General features: G+C 41.6%; 1 protein-coding gene and 1 pseudogene across 3 annotated transcripts in view; one reads left to right on the top strand and one right to left on the bottom strand.

Annotated features, from left to right (window-relative positions):
* The window catches only part of SPPL3 (signal peptide peptidase like 3), a 140,737-nt gene extending 117,197 nt beyond the window's left edge, over positions 1-23,540 (top strand). For 2 of the 3 annotated variants that reach the window (XM_045458203.1, XM_045458204.1), the window contains exons 4-11: positions 4,902-5,021; positions 6,266-6,344; positions 7,265-7,377; positions 18,496-18,602; positions 18,857-19,020; positions 19,772-19,971; positions 20,961-21,070; positions 21,721-23,540. In XM_045458203.1, the coding sequence (XP_045314159.1) occupies positions 4,902-5,021; positions 6,266-6,344; positions 7,265-7,377; positions 18,496-18,602; positions 18,857-19,020; positions 19,772-19,971; positions 20,961-21,070; positions 21,721-21,792 (965 nt within the window). In that variant the 3' untranslated portion in view covers positions 21,793-23,540. Of the gene's footprint in view, positions 1-808; positions 1,261-4,901; positions 5,022-6,265; positions 6,345-7,264; positions 7,378-18,495; positions 18,603-18,856; positions 19,021-19,771; positions 19,972-20,960; positions 21,071-21,720 lie in introns of those variants that run through there. The other variant, XM_045458206.1, reaches the window with a different exon arrangement.
* Positions 34-866, bottom strand: LOC123588016 (annotated as a pseudogene).
* Positions 23,541-24,415: the final 875 nt, after the last annotated feature.

The raw sequence follows: 24,415 nt of genomic DNA, 5'->3' as shown, positions 1-24,415 counted from the left end.
AATGCTTTAAATAATCATTTTTGTTTTGTTTTGTTTTAAACATCACAAATAAGATTTTTTATTTATCACCATTAAATGCCTGAATTTTAAACAGATTCTCGGACTGGTGGCTCATATCCATCAGTTCATTCAACTTTAGCACCGGTCTCATCCCCAGTAGCTTTTCCAGGACTACAACCTTCACCATGAAGCTCCGTGAGCTTTCCCAATTCAAACTTGGGCTTCTTCAGCATTTTTAATTTTCTAACGAAGACATCATGGAGTGGATAAAGACTGGCAAGCCTTCTCTACATCTTTTCGATGCTGTCTGGAATCAATTTATTGACCCACTTCTTTCAAGTCATTTGTCTGCACCTCTAGGGTCATGATTTCCATCATCTTTTTCCGAATTTGGCAGACCTGTTGGTCCTGAGTATAAGAGGTCTTCTGAATCTGATCGTTGCGTTTTTTAGTAAAACCAACACAAAAAAGACGAAGCAAATACCCATCAGTAGTCTTGACATCAACGTGAGCTTCAATCATGTCTGCCATTTTTTGACCATGGAGCACATTTTGTCCCGGGTAAGATCCATGCCATGAAAATTAGGCAGTTTTTGCCCTGAACATCTTCAGTAATTAGCTTGAATTTCTTAAATGCAACTTCATCATGCTGATCAACAAGGCTTACTTCAGACACAGGACCCTGGAGGCCATCAGATGTGATTTTGGTTCCTTGAGTTCTCATGACTAGTGTTTTTCTCATATTTCTTATGTTAAACATTGCTGGTGCTTTTACATCGTACCACTCTTTCTTTGAAAATGGATCAGCCACTCTCGGCTCCCTTTTTGCCACCTTTCTTAAGGCGCTTGTTCTTGCCTACCACCATGGCGCTGCTCAGGGAGCCAAATGGCTAAATAGTCATTGTCTTAAATCTGTCTCCTGTGTTACACTAAATTATCCTCACAGATGTATTTCCTCAGTGCCTCATCTGGGCCATGGATACCAAAAAGGGATAGATGAGGAGAGAATGCCTTCCACTTCCACATAGTCAGAAAAAAACATAAAGAAATGGCTGTTGCTGCAGGGAAGGCCAGCACTTGATCATGGAGCACGACATCATTCCAGATTGAAGGGATGGCATGGAAAACATGGTACATTTATCAAACTCAAGGAAATAACAGCCAGAAAGATGAACAGAGAAATACAAGAGATTGTGTAGGCACCAAAGAGATTGAAGTCCTGAATGATAACAATTAAGGGGAAGTTCTCAGGAAAGGAAGGTATGAATTTAGTGTTCAGATTTTGGCAAAAGTGTTCTGAACTGATTGAAGGAAAAAGTGTAGATAGATGAGGTGGTTTTTAAAGGTTGCAGAATTAAAAATAAATAAATGTTGTGGTTGCTTACTCCCAAAATAAGTAAGAATCAAGGAATTTGAAAAAGACAGGAAAATGAGTGATGTACAGCTACATAAATAGCATGGATGTTGCTCACAATGTTGGGCAAAAGAAGCCAGATGCAAAAAAAAAAAAAAATCCTAGTAATTCAAGGCATGTAATAAGCTCAAAAACAAGCAAAATAAATATTAGTATTTTAGGATGCATGCTTGGGTGGAAAACATATCAAATAGAGCAGAGAAGGAAGTATAAAAACCAGGGTAGTAGTTCCCTCTGGGAGGAAGAGTAGTGACTGGGAGGCACAAGAAAGACTTCTGGGCTTGGCAAGCTTGACCTGGGTGGTATTAGCCATTTGATGATTGACTGAACTCTGCATTTTTGTTTTATGTACTTTGCTGTATGTGTGTTATGTTTTGCAATAAAAAGAGTTAGAAAGTGGGGAGGAGGGAGTGCCCTCCAGGGCCTCTCTAATTTTCCCTAACCTTGTTCTAAATCCTGTTTCATCCCTACATCTGCTCCAAGAAACCTAGGTAGATACTTTTTCCCCTGGCGCACCAGTCCTTCATTGAATCAGTGTTAGGTGGGTTGAAAAGGAAAACTCCCAACCTCACCCCCATTATCTGACATCTTAAAGGCCTTTACCAGGCTATCCATGTAATATATCTGAAGATTGTGCAGGTTTTTCAGTCCCTCGTGTTACCTACTGTGTAATACAGTAAATAGCCAAAACCTGCTTCTCTCATGGAGGTGCTAAATCATTAGCTTTCTTAATGATTATCAATAATACATTGATTGGTGTATTGTTCAGTATCTATTTCATGACCATGTATTTAGCCTGTAGCCTTGTTCACTGAATGTTAAAAATAATTTCTCTGTACATATTTTTTTCTGTCACCATGCCTATTTCTTTTGTTTTGAGACTGCCCTCTATCTCTTTGTGCTCCAGCAGCTTCTTGCCTTTGTCCTAAAGCGTCTTATCTCTAGGGTCCGTCTTGAAGAGAAAACCATGCCTATTTCTTATGATAATTTTGGCTTTAAAGGTAATGCCCACTGCATTTGAGTAACTCCTCTTAATTATGAGGAGTGACTGACAGGACAGATTAAAGTCACCACCTAAGAGGGAGGAAATACCAAGGATCTAATATAAAGCTAGAATACTGACGGAGAATTTTGTTTTGTTTTGAAGTCACTGAAATTTCTAATTAATTAGCTCCATCTCCCTCAGGACCATTATCTCCAGACCTTTAGGAAGTACAATATTGAAATTTTGTATTTTTTTGGGAAGCATATTGTCAGCAACTAAAGGAACTTCACTTTACCTGTGACATTGCTGTTTGGTATACTCCCTTAGGCATTCTTCTATAGAACTAATGGAAGCAGTGTCTTAATACCTCTTGCTTTAAAATCTGTGCTTTCAAAAAACAAAATTCTATGCATTCTTATCTAATATTCTAGAAAGGCTCTTTGTATTCAGCTTTGCATTTTAATTGCAGACTAAACTGATAAAATTTAGATTTATTATAAACACATACTTCTCATATACCTGACTTACTAAACAGTTTTTGTTTTCGCCAGCCATTTAATTTTTCTGCATGCTGTCAGTGCAGAGCCATTGAGAAACCATTATTTTCTGTTGTGAAAGGCACCTGAAATCTGTAGTTTCCTCTAGTAGTTCTTTGAACTAGTGTAGAGCACTCAGATAAAAAACTAGGTGAAATTCAGTTAGAGATTTCATAGAGTTTTACTTTGTAAATGTCCATAAGACACTTTAAGTAAGATACCCCCCCCCCCACACACACACACACACACACACGATCAAGGGGCCAGGAAGACAAGTTTGACTGCACTTCTGGCCAGCTGTCTTCTGAAGAGCATCTCTATTTGTCTTGACACATAGCCACTCCTCCTAAATTGAAATGCCCTTTTCCTAAGTGAATTATTTGACTCATGTATCTAGCCAGTAGGAAGCAATTGTGTTTTGTAGAAATATTTAATAGTTTATTTAACTAAAATCCCTAAATAGCTTTCTTGGGACAGGTAAATTCAAATATCAAAGAGCCATTTTTAAATATTGGTTGATAATTACAACCCTTTGTGCCTAGTTATGTTCGTCCTGGTCACATTATATTTTATTCATTGCCTTAATTTAATGGAGAGAGATGTTTACTTATAATACTTTTTTTTTTAATGTTTATTCTTGAGAGAGACAGACGCGCAATCTGGGAAGGGGCGGAGAGAGGTGGGGGGAGGGGCACACAGAATCTGAAACAGACTCTGAGCACTGAGCTGTCAGCACAGAGCCTGACGTGGGGCTCAGACTCACGAACCATGAGATCATGACCTGAGCAGAAGTCGGACACTTAACCAACTGAGCCACCTAGGCATCCCTAGTATTTCTTTATAATAGCTCATATGAACATTTTTTTTTTTTACTCCACTCAAGAATTTTGTATCTCAGCAGTGTTAATTTGGAAGTAGCACACAAGATTAGTAATTTTTTTTCTTTTCATTCAGTAGTTACCAGATTGTGCTGTGTTTCTCTTCTCTACCAAATAGTGTTCCTCAACTCTATATGCAAAATAAAATTTTGTGGAGAGTTCTCAGCTGGGCCTAATAACACCCAGAAATTTCAGTTTAATTGTTCTGGGGTTGTGCCTGGGCATGTAATTTTTAAAGCTCTCCAGATGATTCTAATGATTAACCAAGAATCCTACTATATCCCAATAATTGTTTTCCCCCATTTATCTCCTGTTTGGTCCTTACGATGTTCCCACAGAATAATCTTTCTGATTTTTGATTTTCAGATGTCTTGTTTCCTCCACTCCTTTGCTCCACTGAGAGTCAGTTCTCAGCAACAGTGGGGAAGAGTGAACATGAGTAAATCTGTAGATAATGAGAAAGGATTTTAGTGGCTTTAAACTACCTTTTACCAAACCTGTACATGAGATTACAGATGTACTCAGATTGACTAATCTTTTTACTACCTGTTGATGTTCTTAGTTTTTGTTTTCCCTCCTTTCGTCTTTCTACCCCCCCATCTCCCTCCCCCTCTTCTTCCTATTTCTTCCTTCCTTCAGCCTGTCAACCAGATTGTTAGCACCAGGAGGTAGTAGTTCAGTTCAACACGTATTTGAGTACCTGCTATAACGAATGCACCATGAGGAGAGCAAGGACCTCATAATTTCAGTGGGAAGGAAAGAATCAGAGGTCCTAGATAATCTATATCTTATATACCAACTCCTAGAACTGTCTGTACTTTTTTTTTTTTTTTTTAGCTTATTTATTTATTTTGAGAGAGGGAGAATCCCAAGCAGACTTGGCACTGTCAGCACAGAGCCCCACTTGGGCTCGATCTCACCAACTGTGAGATCATGACCTGAGCTGAAGTCAAGAGTCAGAAGCTTAACCGACTGAGCCACTCTGGTGCTCCATAGACTGTCTGCATTTTAATGGGTTAATGTCTCTGGAGTACATGGGCACAGTACTTATCATATAAGTCATTAATATGTCCCTTATTCTCTTTCAGGTATCCAAACTATTGACTCTACCCAGGCCCTGTTCCTTCCAATTGGAGCATCTGTCTCTCTCCTAGTAATGTTCTTCTTCTTTGACTCAGTTCAAGTAGTTTTTACAATATGTACAGCAGGTAAATAAGTTTCTCTGTTCTTTTTTCTTTTAAGTTTATTTATTTTTGAGAGAGAGAGCATGCACACACCAGTGAGAGAGAGGGAGAGGAGAATCCCAAGCAGGTTTTCTACCGTATCAGTGCAGAGCCCAACAACTTGGGGCTCAATCTCACAAACCGTGAGATCATGACCTGAGCTGAAATCAAGAGTCATATGCTTAATCAGCTGAGCCACCTGGGTGTCCCATGTTTCTCTATTCTTAAACATTAACCTAAAAGGAAATTTTTTCACTTTTTTTTTTTTTAAGTTTATTTATTTTTGAGAAAGAGGCAGAGTGCAAGTGGGGGAGGGGCAAAGAGAGGGGGAGACACAGAACCCGAAACAGGCTCCAGGCTCTGAGCTGTCAGCACAGAGCCCAACACATGGCTTGAACTCAAGAATTGTGAGATCATGACCTGAGCCAAGTTGGACATTTAACCAACTGAGCCACCCAGGCACCTCTCACGTCTTTTTTTTCTTTTGAAAGGAAACCAAGGTAAGTTTCCTGGAACCAAGGTTCCACTGAGACTCGAACCCAGGATCTTCTGTGTACTTCTTTTTAATCATCATTCAAAACTTAAGACCTATACAACCTGCCTTGCAAGTTTTTTTCCATAAGTCTGGCTTTTCTTCCCCATCTTCTCCTTGAACCATTGGATACCCGTATCATCAGTTCAGGACTGTCAGCACAGTCTGAACAAAAGGCCAGGGGTTTGAAAACTTGTGAGCTTTATGACACCAGAACAGGACCACTTTGACTCCTTGTCTGGAGTCAAAGTGTCCAGAAGGTCCAGTGTGGCAAAGCGGTCATTGGCAACCCCCACCAATATTTCTGTAGACAGACGCATTGGTAACTAATCAGAGTAATTTGACTGTCAACCCTCTGATCAGTTTTCAAGTCAAGAGATGATGGAAATGTATAGAACATCAACAAAATGCCAGACATGTTAGATCATCCCCTGGCTCGCCATTTATCTTTCCGTGTTAAGATAGAAAAGAATGAGAAAACATGTCTATGCTTCCCATTCCTTCAAATCAGGTACTTTTTGTTTTTCAAGACTTTATTTGTACAGTGCTAAAGGAAGATATTTTTCTTCTGTAGTTAATTAATTGTATCTACTTATTGAGAAGAGTATTCTGGTCAGTGTTTCCATAAGTCCTGCCATTTTTCATATAGGTGTTGAAAATAAACAACAAAACTTAACCATGTATTTTCTTTCTCTAGTTCTTGCCACAATAGCTTTTGCTTTCCTCCTTCTCCCGATGTGCCAGTATTTAACAAGACCCTGTTCACCTCAGAACAAGTAAGGACTTGGGATTTTTCTCTAAATTTTAAATGTTTTTATGTCGCACTTGATAACATTGTTAGGAGTCTAAATTTCTGGTATGGACCAGAGCACACAAATGCTAGAAGACTGGGAAGGGAGACGTTTGATCTTTAAGACTGGAAGGTAGTACTTCCTTTTGCGCCTTTTCATAGGAGAGGAAATATACACAAATCTTAGGAAGTCGGAGTCGTTGAAACATGCTTCCTGCTTAGATTATTGAAAGATGAGCAGTTTCATTTTGAAGCAATGCTTTTGTCTCTTGACTAGTGAGTTAATGGGATGTGATCAACTCAGACATTCTTTGCCTTTTGTCTTTGGTGACCAAGAATATATACTAACCACTTGGGTTTAAACCCAGTGTGCACACCTTTCACACCTCAACTCCTAAAGCCATTGCTTCATGGACACCAAGTGCTGTGTTAATAGAGATCCCATATGAACATAAGGAAACCAGTCACTAGGAGCAGCTGATTTTCCCAGGAATTCGTGATAACCAGATAGAGTTGTTACCATTTTATAAATATGTATTCATCATCACCCAGTGGATTGAACTGTTGACCTTCTTCATTTTGCTTTCCTCATAAAAACAGAATTACCCTATAGTGTACTTCATTCTCCTAAGATTGGTATTGTCACTTTAAATTGTAAACATCCATGTTGATAATTCGGGATAAAAACTACAATATCAGAGGGCTGCAGAAGGATCATTAATGCCTTTGCATTTCCTGTAGCCTACTCCAAAGAGGTTTGGGTATTTTCAATTTCTGGGAGTCTAGGTATTGCCTGCTGTTCTAATCTGGCCCTGATGAACTCTGATCGTGAAGAACCAAGGGAGAGTTTGATTATTGAATATAATGTATCAGCTGTTAGTCCAATAAATATCATGTGTTTTCCAGGATTTCCTTTGGTTGCTGTGGACGTTTTACTGCTGCTGAATTACTGTCATTCTCTCTGTCTGTCATGCTCGTCCTTATCTGGGTTCTCACTGGCCATTGGCTTCTCATGGATGGTGAGTAACATGTGACAAGTTGAAGTGTTAATACAGTTTATAGTTAAATTTGTCCTCCCTTCCTCTGCTTTTTGTGTTTTAGTAATATTTCCTCTGATTACTATGAGTATTAGGTGTCCAAAGATGGTGGTGTTACATATTGTTGAGTTATTATTTTTACCCACATTCTCAAGATATTTTTAATAATACAGCTTTTTGAGGTATAGTCCACATTTTTACCTACTTGAAGTGGCTTTTAGTATATTCAGAGAGTAAAATCATAACATTATATGACCTATGTGTCTGCCTTCTTTCACTTAGCATGATGTTTCCAAGGTTCTTATTCATGTTGTAACCTGAATCAGTATTTCATTTCTTTTTATGGCCAAACACTGTTCAGTTATATAGATATGCCAATTTTATTTATCTATTCATCAGTTTCCACTTTTTTTTTTTAGCTATTATGAGTAATACTAGTATGAACATTCATATGTAATTTTTTGTCTATAGACTATATATTTTCTTACATAAATGAGTAATACTAGTATGAACATTCATATGTAATTTTTTGTCTATAGACTATATATTTTCTATTATGAGTATTTTTTTTTAGCTATTATGAGTAATACTAGTATGAACATTCATATGTAATTTTTTGTCTATAGACTATATATTTTCTTACATAAATGGAATACTGTAATATAAAATACATATGTGGAATATATGTCATATATGTATTACATACAATAGACTCTTTTATGTAATGATACAAATACATGTCTGTATCATTACATAAAGATGTATCCTATCCTTTTTAATAATTCCAGAGTATTCCATTGTATGTTGTTTATTGCTGGGCCCTTAGATTGATTTTAATCTTCTCTTATAAATAATCCTGAGGTAAACACTCTTGTTCCACCTCATGGTACACATGTCAGATTACTTAATAAGATTATTTTTCTATGGATGAGTTCCTAGATATTAAATTCCTAGATTAAAGGGTTTTTGTAGTAAAAAGTTTTTTTATCTGTTATTATACTGCCTTTCAGAAAGGCTGTGGCAGCTTATACTCCTGTCCATAGCATGTGAGGATTTCCCTTCATTGGTGATGATAATGATGAAATAATAATGGCAGTATTATTCAGCTAACATTTATTGAGTGCTTCTTACGCATTGGGTGCTTTCCTGGGTGCTTGCGTGGATTATCTCATTTAATCCTGGAAAGTCTTTGAAGTAGGTACTGTTATTGTTCCATTTTACAGACAAGGAAACGAAGTTCAGAGAAGTCACTTACCCAGTCACAGAACTCCTGTGTATACGTGATACTTCTCAAAATATCTTGGAAGGACATTTCCAAAAATCCCCCCTTACTCTTTTCTCTCCCCTAAGACGTTTTTCATTTTTCTTAAAGATCATGTAAGCACCTCCATCTCCTTGCTCATTCAGTCCTGACTCCTGTTCTCAGAGTTCATTTTCCTGATCTCAAGAAACTTTAACCATTGCTCTGCCCCACAAAGTCTGTTCACTTTCTCCTTTCCTCTGGTGTTTCAGAAGGGAAGGAAGTTAAAATACAAAAGATGGTTTTATACTGTTTGTAGTACTACCTAAAGAATTTTTAAAGGAGGAATTTAAAAATCAGAGATTATGGGTATGGATTGCACTTACTCCCACTATCCATTCCAAGCAACTACAAGGCTAATCAAGACCTTGGAAACAGAGCTCTTTGGAAGCAACTGCCAGGCCTGAGAGGCTCCTCTCCACTAAGGCACTGGTCCCTGCAGCTCTGAGGATGGCTTAACTGTGGAACTGTCATTCAGTGTTGCCTAAGCACAGAGCCAGTGAGAGTGATGCTCACTGTCTATGCCTCAAGTTCAGGAGTAGCTCACACTTGTATCGCAATATTCTGCTCACGGTCAAATCAGATAGAACTTGACAAAAAGGATTTTAAACTTTGTGTGCACGTGTGATCCAGAATTAGTAATATAATCTTGATAAGGAGGAAATTTTAAACCTTGAGGAAAACTAAAATCTTATTCTTTTGTTTCAAGGGTTTTTTTGTCTTGTACCAGTTCAAGAATTTGAAATTTATGTGTGCCAAGTTAACTAGTGAAAAACTCTAAGAAACTGAGAATTGTAAGGAAACAAGCTATAGAGTGGATTGAGAGCTCTGTAAAGCTATAGGTAAATGGCACATGTGATTTTAATCATAGGTGATAATTATAGAGAAAGCGCTTTTTAAATTGTAAATCATACAGAGTATGATATATACTCTGTATATGATACTCTGTATATATACTCTGTGTATGATATATCCAGTATACTTCTTCAGCAAAAAATATTTTTAAAAACAATAAGACAAAATTATGGTGATGGAGAACAGACAAGTGGTTGTGTGGGGGAGAGGGTGTGACTATAGCGCAAGGATTTTATTGGGGTGATACAAGTATTCTACACACTGAGGGTGGTGGTGGCTATATAAGTCTACACTGAAATTCACTGAAATTATCTGAATTATCTCTAAATAAAAACTATCAATATTACTGTTCGTTAATCTTCAAATGTTACACATATTCATAAAATATTTAATACTTAAATATTATATAAAATATGTATAACTTTATAAATACATAATTTGTTTGTATATAATTGTTGTCATAGTTGTTGTTCATCACTTTTATTGAGTGCCTACCATATACCGAGCTCTTGAGACTCAAAAGTAGTTCCTGGAGCACCTGGATGGCTCAGTTGGTCAAGCACCTGACTCTTGATTTCAGTTCAGGTCATGATCTCATGGTTTGTGGAACGAGCCCTGCATCTGGCTCTGCGCTCACAGTGCAGAGCCTGCTTGAAACTGACTCCCCTCTCCCCTCTCCCCCTCCTGCCCCCACTCCTGCTTGCACATGCTCTCTCTCTCAAAATAAATAAATGAACTTTAAAAAAAAGTTCCATGAGGTTGCAGACCACATTACCCTACCCCTTAGATTTATTTAGAGGCCTTTAATGAGTCAGAATGGAAAACAGTGTCAAAATCTGCCTGACCATGTGATAATTCATATTTGCTGATTTCTGACCGGTTTGGTCTCTTATTTTAGCATCTTAAATTGCCTTATAAAAAAACATTTCTGTGATCATTTGCTTTGGAATGTATATAAGCATCCTGAAGTGCAGTGTTTAGGTTGTTTGTTTGTTTGTTTTTGAGAGAGAGAGAAGGAGAGGGAGAATCTTAAACAGGTTCCATGTGTGTGTTCTATCTCAGGACCGACCGTGAGATCATGATCTGAGCCAAAATCAAGAGTTGGACGCTTAGCCGACTGAGCCACCCAGGCGCCCCAGTGTTTAGGATTTTTAAGTAGTTACCAGAACTATTAAATTTCCCAAATCTAGTATCAGTGCTTGCAGTATTCTTATGGATTGGTGTTTGATACTTCAGTGCTTGTGGAGGTTGATAAAGAATAAGTTCAGAAAAAGAAGTTACATCTGAAATCACATAAATTGCTTGCCCGGCTTATTGTAGAAGAGTAAATGCCTATTTTTATATACTAGGTATTAAGAGTATTGATGAAGTAGCAAGTGTGTGTGTTTGACTTTTCCTGAGATTAAGTCTTGATTTCTGCAGAAGAATGACTTGTTAACCTGAAAAGCATGTAGGTGATTTTGAAAGACTTTCATAGAGCCTAATCTCTTTTTTAAATCTGTTACAGAAAATTAGGGAGTCTTAATCATGATAATGACTGGAGTAGAGATAGTAAGTATTAGTCCACATCAATCCCATAGCTGCTTTTATGATTATATCCTTCAGTCTCACCTAAACCAGTGCTTCCTGATGAGAAAGCAGGCAGCACAGACATTTCTCCTCTACTACTTTTGAACAAAAAACTATTTAGAAATGCTCGTTAGCTGGTTAGTACCTAAACCAGATTATTTCAGTCCATATAAAATGACTTTTAGCTATATATTCTGAAGAGAAACTGTTTTATGCTAATGTCCTTAAATGAAAGAGTCCACTTCTGTCAACACCAATCCATAAGAATACTGCAAGCATAATGATTCTCCCTGTACAAATATTATGTGAAATGAGATGATAAAAGCTTCAGGTGCCACTGCTTTAACTAGAGTAATATAGGGCAGTCATCACCTGAATCATCACCACATTGATTCATCTCAACACTGGCAAACCCAAAGTCCTTCTGATGGCAAATGGTATGTAAATTACCTTGAAGTCTTGGGGCACCTGGGTGACTCCGTCGGTTAAGCGTCAGACTTCAGCAGGTCATGATCTCAGCAGGTCATGATCTCATGGTCCAATCCATGGGTTCGATCCCCACGTCGGGCTCTGTGCTGACAGAGCCTGGAGCCTGCTTCAGATTCTGTGTCTCCCTCTCTGTCTGCCCCTCCCCTGTTTATGCTCGTTCGCGCTCGCTCTCTCTCTCTCAAAAATAAACATTAAAAAAAAATTACCTGAAGTCTGTCAGCCCCCTCTGTGATCTGAGGTTCTCTGTAATCCCACTAACTTTTGGTGACTCTGCTTTCGTGCAGCCCTTTATTCGTGTGTCCAGACACACATGATACTATTTATAGGTTTTGCTAAGGGTTTTAAATTTACCAAGCTGCTGACCCAAAAAGGGATACCTCTCAAAACAGCAAGCAATGTTCTTTATACTCTCTTGTCTACTCTCTTCCCAGGCATTGCATAGAAGAGAAAAATACCTATTTTCTAGTAGTATGTCACTAAAAAAGAAAAAGTTGGTATGATAGAAAGTGACATTCTTTTCAAGATACACTGATTTACACAGCCATCTGAAACACATACTTGAGAACAAGTCAGCAGAATTTTCTTCATTGTACCTCTACAGGCAGGGGCAGGGGCCGGGGCCAGGCTTACTAGACTCACTGACAGCAGAATGGGGTAAGCAGTTGTCTGTAAGATAGCTGCAGAGTACGTTTCACTGCAACATTTCCTCTAGACTGTGGAGCCGATAGAAAGCTGCCCATAAGAGGCACCTTTATTTTCCCAGTGACCCATCAGAAATACATTTCCATCATGAAATTCACCTGATAGCTAAAATTCTGAGTGTCCAGTGAGGTTCCCCAAACCCTAATCAACCCTAACATGTAGACGTTTCCATCACCTTTTGTCATGATTGATATTCCCCAATATTTACTTACCCAGGAGTCTCTTTTCCCTGCCAGTTTGCACTGGTTCAACTTCCCGTGACCAAGAGTAGAATTTTCCCCACCCCCAAAAAAAGAACTTTTGAGCTTTTTTAAAATTTATTTTGATGATAGTTTTTAATATTTATTTTTTAGAGAGCGGGGGTGGGGCAGAGAGAGAGAAACAGGATATGAAGTGGGCTCCGCACTGATAGCAGAGCCCGACACAGGGACAAAAAACTCACCAACCATGAAATCATGACCGGAGCCAAAATCAAGAATCAACCGCCTAACCAACTGAGCCACCCAGGCGCCCCCAGTTTATATATTTTTGAGAGAGAGAGGGAAGGTGCACGTGCTCACCCCTGCGAGTGAGAGCAGAGAGACTGGGAGAGAGAGAATCCCAAGCCCACAGGGCTCCAACCCACGAACCGTGAGATCATGACCTGAACTGAAACCAAGAGTTGGATGAGCTTTTCTTACAATTACTGTTTCTCAGATTCTAGTGTTTGATGTTTGTTTTCTGCTGTTACAGAAAATGTAGCTTTCTAGCCATGGTCTTTAATGTTTTGAAATAGGTTCTTCTCTGACGTGGAAATTATCTTTACAGACTTCTCTGCACAATCAGAAATCATCTTGTAGGCAGTGATAATTTGGTAGTAGAATTTTTTTGAATGAATGTTTCTCAGTTAAAGCCTGTTCTTTGAAGTTAATTTAAAGTGAAGACAATTATAAATGTGGTTGTTTTAGGGCAAGGCATGAAGTATGGTTTTTAAAATTTTTTTTTTTTGTTTATTTTTGAGAGAGAGACAAGAGTGTGAGCTGGGGGAGGGGCAAAGAGAGAAGGAGACACAGAATCTGAAACAGGCTCCAGGCTCTGAGCTGTCAGCACAGAGCCCGATGCGGGGTTTGAACCCATGAACCGTGAGATCATGACCTGAGCCGCAGTCAGACGCTCAACCGACTGAGCCACCCAGGTGCCCTGGCATGAAGTGTGTTTTCAGGATTTTATATACTAAGAAGCGTTAATAGTAAGAAGACGTTTCAGTGTGTTCTTGAACTAAATCTAGAGTTTTATCTACTTTCAGTTTCATCTGGCAAATTAACCTTTTAAATTTGGGAAATCTTGAGAGAATTTGACCAATAGGTGGTATCATGCATTAGCTAAAAGCTGATGAATCTTGTGCACACACATTTACTGTTCAGGGATCGTTAAACCAGGTTCACAGTGTGGATCCACTGACCAGCTCAGGGACTAGAAGAGTCTTGAACAGATGTCTAGTTCAGCCCCCTCATCTAATACACTTGCTACTAATCTGTGATTAGAAAATGTTCAGTGCCAAAAATCTAGCAATTGATTTGTTTTCTTGTTTTAAAATGCTAGACGCGGGGCGCCTGGGTGGCGCAGTCGGTTAAGCGTCCGACTTCAGCCAGGTCACGATCTCGCGGTCCGTGAGTTCGAGCCCCGCGTCGGGCTCTGGGCTGATGGCTCAGAGCCTGGAGCCTGTTTCCGATTCTGTGTCTCCCTCTCTCTCTGCCCCTCCCCTGTTCATGCTCTGTCTCTCTCTGTCCCAAAAATAAATAAACGTTGGAAAAAAAAAAAATTAAAAAAAAAAAAATAAATAAATAAAATGCTAGACGCTGGTACTTAGTCCACATAGGGCTTAGCTATCTACAGATCCTTTATCTTAGAACTGAGCACTGCTTAAGAATTTACAGGTTGCGGGGCGCCTGGGTGGCGCAGTCGGTTAAGCGTCCGACTTCAGCCAGGTCACGATCTCGCGGTCCGTGAGTTTGAGCCCCGCGTCGGGCTCTGGGCTGATGGCTCAGAGCCTGGAGCCTGTTTCCAATTCTGTGTCTCCCTCTCTCTCTGCCCCTCCCCCGTTCATGCTCTGTCTCTCTCTGTCCCAAAAATAAATAAACGTTGAAAAAAAAAAAATTAAAAAAAAAAAAAAAAGAATTTACAGGTTGCATGTTGCTTTTCAAGAACATTTTGGCTTGGTTTGGTGTCATTGTCTTTGTCCCTGACCCTACTGGTTGTGGAAGACAAAGCGACGCAAAGATTATATCGATACTAAGTTGAAAGTAATTCTAGACAAGTGGCTAAGATTAATAATTTACTACTCTTAACGTTTTTGGTTCATTTTAAATGTAAATTAACCCAAAGTGAAGATGGTTGGTAAAGCCATTTGGGAGAGTCTTGAGTCTCTCAAGCAGCATGGAATGAGGGAAAGTTATCACTTCTCTTAATTTTGGCTTGGAAAAGTGCTAAGGAGGAGGTAAGATTATGAAGAGTTACTTGAATGAAAGAATGGAGAAAAAGAGAGGCAAACTAGAATACTTGAGGGCATGTTCCTGTGATGTGACAGAATGTGGCAGTGTTCTTTTGGGGGTAGGAGTGATACTCGTTATCTGAAACAGTCAGAAGGGATGCATTCTGCTTCAAATGTGGAACTCACAGCACAGCTGGCGACGCTTGGTTGGCATGACTGGGAAGAGGGTATTGCTCAGCTTAACTGGAGAGGAATAGGAACAAAGGAAGACAGACTCTGGGGACACGCCATCCCGTGAGTTGTGCCCAATGCTGTGGGACTTATAATTAGACTTGATCCATCAGAGTAGGGAGCCTAGTGACTGTAAGGCAGGAAATGATGCAAAGTGAATTGTTTACAGTGGCAGTGAAGAGTAAGTGGGAAAGAGAGAAAGTGAAGAAGGACGCACATCAAACTAGGGAAGTGTGACCGAGGTGTGCTGTAACAACAAAGGGTGTGGTACACAGAATGGCCGTGGATGGAGTGCACGTGATGAAACACTGATAAATTGAAAACGAATCTAGAGTTTCTTGTATGGAAGAAAGAGATAGAATGACAATGTCCCTGAGCAGTTCTGTCTTGTCCGTGTTTGGTTGTGACTCAGGTGGGGTAGGATCAGCATAAGAGGAGTGACAAAGCAATGAGTGGATGCTTAGACCCTGTGGCCTGTAAAGGCTTCTCCCAGTTTAGGGTTAAGGGACTGTATGGTAAATTGAAAAATTCTGGAACAGACCAGTCACCTGCATGTGTCACAGAGGCATATACATTTAACCTTGGGAACCTGCCCCTTTGGTTATCATCAGTCAGCCCTCTGACCTTTACTGCCACACACTTGTCCCTGGTCTGTCCATTAGGCTTTCATCTCTTCCTTTGTTCCCTTGGTGCACTTTGCACCCCACGTTTGCACTTGTAAGTTCCTGAACAGATCACTTGCTACCTACTGCCCTCACCCCTTCCTCTGCCCCAGGGGCTTCCCACCCTCCACTGACCACTGTTGTTGCTCAGGCCAGCTGAGCTTATCCCTGCCAGTGCCCTGTTTATCGATTCACAGCACAGCCAACTATTTGTTTCTGGAGATCATTATAATGGGAAACCCTGTTTAAAAAAAATGCATATGGGTTGATTATATCATGGGCCTTGGTTCTGTTCTTAGAAATTTATAAAAAAATAAAGGAGACTCTAGTAAAACAAGCACATCCTAGATTATCGTAAAATCAGAAATTATGTTCGACCACATCTCTCCAAAATGCATACTGCAGTACACAGCGTGGAGATCACCGAGTGCTTGATAACGGTATGACAGAGGAAGAATCAAGATAGTTTGTTCTTTTTCCCAGTGTTAGCACTGTCTTCCAGGGTTAGGAATGGTTTTTCTCCTCTTTTGTTTGTGCAACACCATTCCCATGGTAGGAACTCCCCAAACATGAGTTGATTTGACATGTCCAGGGTCTGCCAGACTGCTCTATTTGCCCACTTAGCTACATGTCCTGACAGTTTACCACCAATTCTATTAAAATGATACACATCTGTAATCTGGCCTCACTTTTCTAACTTTCCTTGGAGTAATTTTAAATTTAAAGTAGATGGAACATAATTTTTCATTCATTCTGAAAATATTTATTGAACATCTACTCTGGTAAGTGCTGGGGCTTCACAGAAAGAATAAGCCATGGTTTTGGTCAACCAGGAGTATCAAATTTAAGCAATAAATTTGCTTGTATATAAATAATCACACTGTTACAGAATGGGTGAGCAAGTTGAGAGAGATTTCAGAGTTCTGTGGTGTCAAAAAGAAAAAAAAAAACAAAACCCTACTTAATCTGATAGATCAGGAAAGACTCCCTGAAAAAGAGTTTTCTGACCTAAGAATGAGGATGGGGGCACCTGGGTGGCTTAGTCGGTTCGGCGACTGACTTCGCCCCAGGTCATGATTTCATAGTTCATGAGTTTGAGCCCCGCGTCGGGCTCTGTGCTGATAGCTTGAAGCCCGGAGCCTGTTTCAGATTCTGTGTCTCCTCTCTCTGCCCCTCCCCCGCTCATGCTCTGTCTCTCAATAATAAAATGTTAAAAAAAATTTTTTTTTAATTAAAAGAATGAGGGTAGATTTTCTAGGTAAAGGAGCTTGAGACAGGGCCTTCTGTGGAGAACAGGAAGGAACACAGTGCTGTTGAGAGGTGTGATCGGTGCACACTGAGGGCGGGGGGCCGCACAGTGGAGAGCAAGCACCCTCCTGTGCATCCCTGTCAGTGCCTGGCCACGTTGTTCGACTCTCATCCCACTACCGTGAGGACCCACTGGAATTGTGTAAGCAGCTACGGGACCTAATCAGACCTGTGTTTGAGAAGAACGGAGGAGGAGAGCTGAAGACAGGGAGAGACCATTCATCTGCCAGACCTGTTCTGGAGTCCCGTGGTACAGCAGGGAACATGCCCTCAAGGACCTGACATTTTAGTTGAGAGAGAATGAAAAAATTATATATATACACATGAATGTACGTATATATATGTGTGTGTGCGCGTATGTATGTATACATACGTACATACACACGCACACATACGGCATATGTCAGATTTTGAGAGGTACAAGAGAAAAAGGCCAGGATAGAAGAATGAATTGCTGAGTAAATAAAAGGGGGCTTAATCTTGGGTATGGGCAGACGCTAAAGTCAGGAGCAAGGAGGAAGTATCCTCAGGGATGGGGGAGACAGGAAACAGAGCTAAGAAGTCCTAAACTGGGCCTGGCTTAGAGCTTTATCATTCAAAAAAATTTTTTTTTAAGAGAGCACGTGCACATGGGTGAGTGGCAGAGGGAGGGAGGGGAAGAGAGAGAGGGAGGGAATCTTAAGCAGGCTCCATGGTCAGCACTGAGATCGACACGGGGCAATATCCTACAACCCTTGGCTCATGACCTGAGCTGAAATTAAGAGTTGGACACTCGGGGTGCCTGGGTGGCTTAGTCGGTTGTGCGACCGACTTTGGCCCAGGTCGTGATCTCACAGTTCGTGAGTTCGAGCCCTGCGTCAGGCTCTGTGCTGACAGCTCAGAGCCTAGAGCCTGCTTCGGGTTCTGTGTCTCCTCCTCTCTCTGCGTCTCCCATGCTCATGCTCTGTCTCTCTCTGTCTCTTAATAATAAATAAAATGTTGGGGTACCTGGGTGGCTCAGTCGGTTAAGCGGCCGACTTCGGCTCAGGTCATGATCTTGCGGTCCGTGAGTTCGAGCCCTGCGTCGGGCTCTGTGCTGACAGCTCAGAGCCTGGAGCCTGCTTCAGATCTGTGTCTCCCTTTCTCTCTGCCCCTCCCCTGCTCATGCTCTGTCTCTCCCTCTCTCAAAAATAAGTAAACATTTAAAAAAATTTTTAAAAAAGAATTAGAAGCTTGACTGACTGAACCATCCAGGCACCCCAGAGCTTTATCATTCAAAACAATCTCCTGGGTCTTACACAGTTGAGCACTATCCAAGAGCATGAGAAAAGGGATGTCCCCGAAAACCAGCCCATCAGAATGGGCTAAAGTGGGCACTTTGCACAAGTAGGGTGTAAATGTCTTAACTTGGAGCTTAAACTGGGCTGCTTGACTTTTGAGGGGACTTAGAGACTGTTAGGTTTATAAGCAGAATAGCTTGTGGAAAGAGGATGAGTCTACTCCACACTGACCAATGTCTGTGGCCTCCTCCCCAGCCCTGGCCATGGGTCTCTGTGTCGCCATGATCGCCTTTGTCCGCCTGCCCAGCCTCAAGGTCTCCTGCCTGCTTCTCTCAGGGCTTCTAATCTATGATGTCTTTTGGGTAAGTGTCTGTTTCCCTGAAGCCACTTTTGTGTTTAATTGGAGTACGTGTGTGTTTCTTGGGGTGGGGGGAGAGCAGGCAGGCAAAGTTCTGTGCCCTGGGAGCAAAGATTTTCTTTCAACCTCCAAAACATGCAGTCAAGAAAGCTTGATGATGTAATATTCTGAGACTTTGCTCTTAGGAACGAGGAGGGCTGATGCTGAGATCAGGTTGCTTCTAGCTCCCTCTGTTGAAGACGTCTCTCCATTCGGCAGGTGTTTTTCTCCGCCTACATCTTCAATAGCAATGTCATGGTGAAGGTGGCCACACAACCGGCTGACAATCCCCTTGACGTTCTATCCCGGAAGCTCCACCTGGGGCCCAATGTTGGGCGTGATGTTCCTCGCCTGTCTCTGCCTGGAAAACTGGTCTTTCCCAGGTAGGACTAGCATGTTGGGCCTCGTCTTGTGATGGTTAATACACTGTCTTCTCCCTGTGCCTCTGTGCTCCTTGATTGGTCTTTGTCATCAGCATTCTTATCCTAGACTGGAAAAGGGCTGTGAGTCATCTGTCCATTATACAAATGAGAAAGAGAATATTGATTTGACTTGCAAAGATTTGTCACTAAATGATACAGGTGCTACTTTTTATTATTGATTAATGTTCTCAAATAACCATATGTTACTACTATTACCATATTTTGGATTTGGCTGAAGGGAATTCACAGGAGAATCTGGATCCTTTTTTCTTCTAAGATGTTTGTAAAAATATGTCCTAATGCTAAAATTATACAGTGGCTGGTAATACAATCTTGGAAAAAATTGTGTTGCTTTAATATCCGTGTCTGGTAGTAGTCAGGTGCTTGTTTGAAGTCACAGCAGTGAATGTGTGACAAATACTGAATTGCTTGACATTTCTAGAGGAGACAGTACTTAAACAGACGACTTTAGCAGTCACTTTAGAGGTGCTCTCTTAAAGCAGTGAGGGAGCCTGGTTAAAGACATTCATCGTCAGTACTCTTCTGACTTGTAATCTCTAATCTCTTACAAACTAGTGCTGTTCCACCGCTAGAGATTGCCTCCCATTCAGGTAAGTCCAACTTCTTAAAAAAAGCTGACAAATGACTCTGCACAGGAGGAGAAGTGGGATTGTTGAGGGTGGCATCCCTGACCTGTGCCACTGCATTCCAGCTCCACCGGCAGTCACTTCTCTATGTTGGGCATTGGGGACATCGTGATGCCTGGACTTCTGTTGTGCTTTGTCCTTCGTTACGACAACTACAAAAAACAAGCCAACGGTGACTCCTGCGGTGCCTCTGGACCCGCCAATATCTCTGGACGCATGCAGAAGGTCTCCTACTTTCACTGCACCCTCATTGGATACTTTGTAGGTAAGACAGTGGGAGAGGCACATGATCCCCTAACTGTCCTCCAACCCATGGAGTTAAATCAGGTCTTCTAGCTGCAGACGCTGGGTGGAAGGAGTGCAGTAACTGTGGTTGCTATTACAGACAACCATGAAGGACAAGTAACAGTGGCCTGTGAGATGACAGGTGCTGTCCTTACTGGTCAGCCCGTTCCCGATCCAGCAGTAATCTCTGAAGAACATTGGAAGAAGAGTATGGTCAGTTCTACCACACAGTGATCATGGATCAGTCTGTGTGCCTAATTAAATCTTCAGCTTGAAGTTAATCCGTGTCTTGCTTAATTTCCCATTTTTTTAAACAGGTATTTCCCTTCATTTGTTCTAATATGTTTATCACCTCTAATCTCAGACTCTCACTAGGCTAGTTTTTCTCTAGGCAGCTCACTTACAGACCAACAGTAAGAGACCTGTGTGATTGGGCTAGGAATAGCGGTAACCTGTCTGCACCTACAATGGCTACAGCATAGTGGTTCATTTCAGTACAAAAACTCAGAGACAGGTATGGCAAGTGGTGTTAGCCCCACTGAACAGTAGAGGAGGCTGAGGCTCAGAGAGGTGAAGTGCCGTAGCCAGGGTTACACAGCTTTTGTAAGTAGCAGAGTTGGAACTTGGACCCAGGTCTTTTGCCTCCGAGTCTGGCATCACATACCACACAAGACTGAGGAAGACCAGGCACGCTCAGTGCGGAAGTGAGGGCTTGAACCAGGAAGCTGAGCACAGAAAGGGGCTTGAGCCACTCACGCGTCCTTGCAATGCTAGCATTTTTAAAGCTGTAGTGTTCATGCTTCTTTAACTGCTAGGGCTGGGCATTTCATAACCTACCTATTGGACAGAATGTGTCACAGTAGAGCTGTCCAGTCTGAAGACCCTGGCAAGCAGCAGCCATATTACAGGTTCTTTTCTCTCGGGGCTGGCCCCTTGGCATTATTCACGAGTGTTTTTCTCTCCTTATAGGTCTGCTCACCGCTACTGTGGCATCTCGCATTCACCGAGCAGCCCAGCCTGCCCTTCTCTATTTGGTGCCATTTACCTTATTGCCACTCCTCACGATGGCCTATTTAAAGGTGAGAGAAGCAGTTAAAAACCTATGAAAGCAATAACTTGGCATATATTCTCCTTGCCAGAGGTGGTTCTCCTTAAGCCCCAGAGCTCTTGGTCTTGACAGTGGGTTGATGGGTTTTTGCTAACCTGGTATTAGCAACCTCTTCCAGACTATTGCAGCCATTGGCAGAAAATGCTAGTGAGTCAGATTACTCACGCCACCTGGTCATGGATGGACTAACTGAAATCCCTAGAGCTCAGCTGCAGAGACTTCCTGTTTCCCTTAAAAGCAGTGCCCTATTGTCACTTAACAGCTTTTTAGTACTCTGCCTTAAAGTTTGGAAATAAGAAATGTATGATTACAGCTAGACTTGGAGCATTACCTTATAATATTTGCATTATCCCCATTTTACAGAGGAGGAGGCAGAGAGGCAAACTAACTCGCCTTTAGCATCTCACTGAGAAATGAGAGAACTTACACCCTTCTTGGCGTAAGGGGCCTAAGAGCTCTTCTAGTGAGTTCTTCAAAGAATGGTGGTTATCTTTCAGTGCATGAAATTGAAATGTTCTTTGATTCTCTGCAGAAGCAGTGTGGTCTGAGATCAAGAAGGACTTGTAGATGTGTGTGGCTCACGTTTAAACCTGTAACTTAGTAAAGTTCCTTCTTTCCCAGGGTGACCTTCGGCGGATGTGGTCTGAGCCATTCCACTCCAAGTCCAGCAGCTCCCGATTCCTGGAAGTATGATGGATCCCAGAGAGTGACCAGAATGGCCATCTTAGTCCTTTTCTGTCAACGCGTGGTTTTGTTTCCTCTTAGAGCTGGCCTGGTACTCAGAGATGTACCTGTTTAAGGAACTGACGTGTGACTGGATTTTGCGTTTGCAGGGAGCTTGTTTGCAGGAGCGAGGTGCTGGAGCCCTGCTTGGTTCTTTCTCTTCCTGCCGTTGTAGAGGCGGAGCCCCTCCTGAAGTGACAGGCCCTCCCCAGCGCTCCTTCCTCCCCCGTTTTTATGAATCTGCACCGGACTGTTACCCGTGGGGGATGGAGATGTGACTGTTTAAAACTGACAACGGCAAGGAGTCGTTCTGTACCTTTTGAACACTAAAAGGATGAAAAATATTAGCAAACCGAAGTTTCTTCAGTGAACCCTCAAGAACTTTGGGACCAGTTTCCTATGGGGGACTCAGTTTCAGAGAACTGAGACAGAAGCTCTTCTGTCATTCTATTCTTTCCTTTTTTTGGATTTATTAAATATTTTCTGTGGTGTGAAATGACTTATTAAATCCACAGACATTGAGTGACTTCTTACAACATAAACATAAGAATTTGTTGTAATGAGTTCATGTCCACCCAGATGTTGTGTTGGCAGTGAACGAGGGCACGGTTTTTATACATACACACACACGCACATAGGTATATATGAATAAACAAAAATTAAAACCTGCTAAGATCATGCTGTGTAGCAGACAGGGACTTGCTGTAATTTTTAGCATGTAGAGCAGTTTACTCTGGCTTTCTTGTATATGGATAAGCTGCTGTCTTTCCCTCCACAACTGAACGTGCAGTTAAAAACCAGTATAGTATTTGTACTGATATACTCATGGACTTTAGGGGGCTCTCATTTGGTTTTGATCAGTGTAGCAAATTAGGGATGAAAAGTTAAAACTTTTTGGCCCTTTTTTTGTTTGTTTTTACAGGCTTCTCCCTTGCAGGGTTTTTAGTAGTTTCTTCTTGAACCAATGCATGTAATATAGCAGCAGGTGTCTTTGTGCTTTCTGATCATAGTAATGTACTACTTGTAAATACATTTTTCTATTTTCTATTTTTTTTTGTATTTTTTTTTTTTTGGCATTTTGTTTCATTGGTGTGCTGTATTTTCCATGCCCTCACTCCTTTAAGAAAAAAAAAGGAAAAAAGCAACACGATCCTGTCCTTGCTGTTGTGATTATGGTCTTGGTTTACCTGTGGTGGCAACTGGGTGTTGGGGACAAATGTCAAATGCCCCTCTGAGCTGGGCCCTACATTCTAGGAGTTGTGGAAGGAGCGAGCTGCTCTGTCCCCTTAGAATCTGACCATGTGCTGTGGTCTTTGCTGGAGAGCTGGCATTCTGGTAGTAATTTAAGTGTGATCGTGTCAGCTTGCCTTTGTCTCAGCAGCCCCAGCCTGGTAAGAAATTGCCCACGGTACAGGCAGAGAGAATCCTGGCTACCTGACAGCAGAGGTCGGAGAAGGGCCCACGTGTCCTGATTTCTCCCTTTGGCAGGTGACGTGCCTCTGCCTCAACCTGTGTGATGAACTGGTGTGCTGGGCTTCCCGTTGCCAGAAGCCATGGTGGACAGAGCTCGTAGGCCGTGCGCGTCGCAGGGCGTGAGGGCGGGAAGCGATCAGGATGGTGCGTTCTTCTGTTGTGTCTTCAAATCCTGCTGAGGGCTGTTTTGTTTTTTGTGTTCTGTTGTTTTTGTTTTTGTTTTTTTAATAAATGACTCCTTTCTAGCCTTTGTCACCTCATCTTCACTTTTGGTTGTTGGTACCACACAGAGCTCCCGTCACCTCCTACCTGCTGTGCCTGTTCCAGAAGACTGATGGGAAGACCCTGTCTCCAGACAAGGTCACCCGTGGCTCTGGTTCAGTCCTAGAGATGTCAAAGAATTGAAGCTTCCGTTGCCCACAGAACTCATAACAGCCTCTGGATTTGGTGAATACCAAAGGTACACTCATGTGCTCGCTGCTCATCAGCTGTATCCTTCCTCAGCCCTCGAGGATGCTAATTAAACAAGGCAGGGGGTGGGGGAACTCTTCCAAAGTGACTAAGTGCCAGTAATGGTTAGAGGTAGTATCCTGGCAGTGATTATCTTTATTTAACTATCTTTTTATGAAAAACCTGAAATCCGGACAATTTTTTGTCATCCTTGCTCCTGTGCAGGTTTAGGGGGAAAAGTACCCACATGGGTCTCCTGAAAGTAATTTGGATTCCAGCTGCTAGTCCTCAAAGCCCTTAAAACTTTGGCACAGGAACTGCAAATATTCCCTTTGTTTTAAATCAACCACAAAAGACACATTAGAATTTCCCCTGGTTCTGGAAATAACAGGACTCTTGGGGGGCAGGGAGCAGCTACAGTTATAGCACATTATTTCAATTTCTCCTTACAATCTTCTCCCCTCCCCTGCCTCATACAGATTTCTGTCTTCCTCTTATTTTTTCTGTTTTCTCAGATGCTCTGACTTCTGGTGTTTTCTAAGAAGTCTTGTTTGCATTAGGCAAGGCATGTTGACAAAGTTCTAGCACAGTCCCCCTTCCTTCCTCACTGGTCTGAGGTTCTTCCACCTCCAGAGAGACTGCACTTTGAAACTCTCATAGTAACTGTCTT

Source organism: Leopardus geoffroyi, chromosome D3, assembly GCF_018350155.1.
Source record: "Leopardus geoffroyi isolate Oge1 chromosome D3, O.geoffroyi_Oge1_pat1.0, whole genome shotgun sequence".
NCBI classification, from domain to species: Eukaryota; Metazoa; Chordata; class Mammalia; order Carnivora; family Felidae; genus Leopardus; species Leopardus geoffroyi.
Note: the sequence above shows the minus strand (reverse complement) of the source record. Positions and strands in the feature narration are given on the sequence as shown.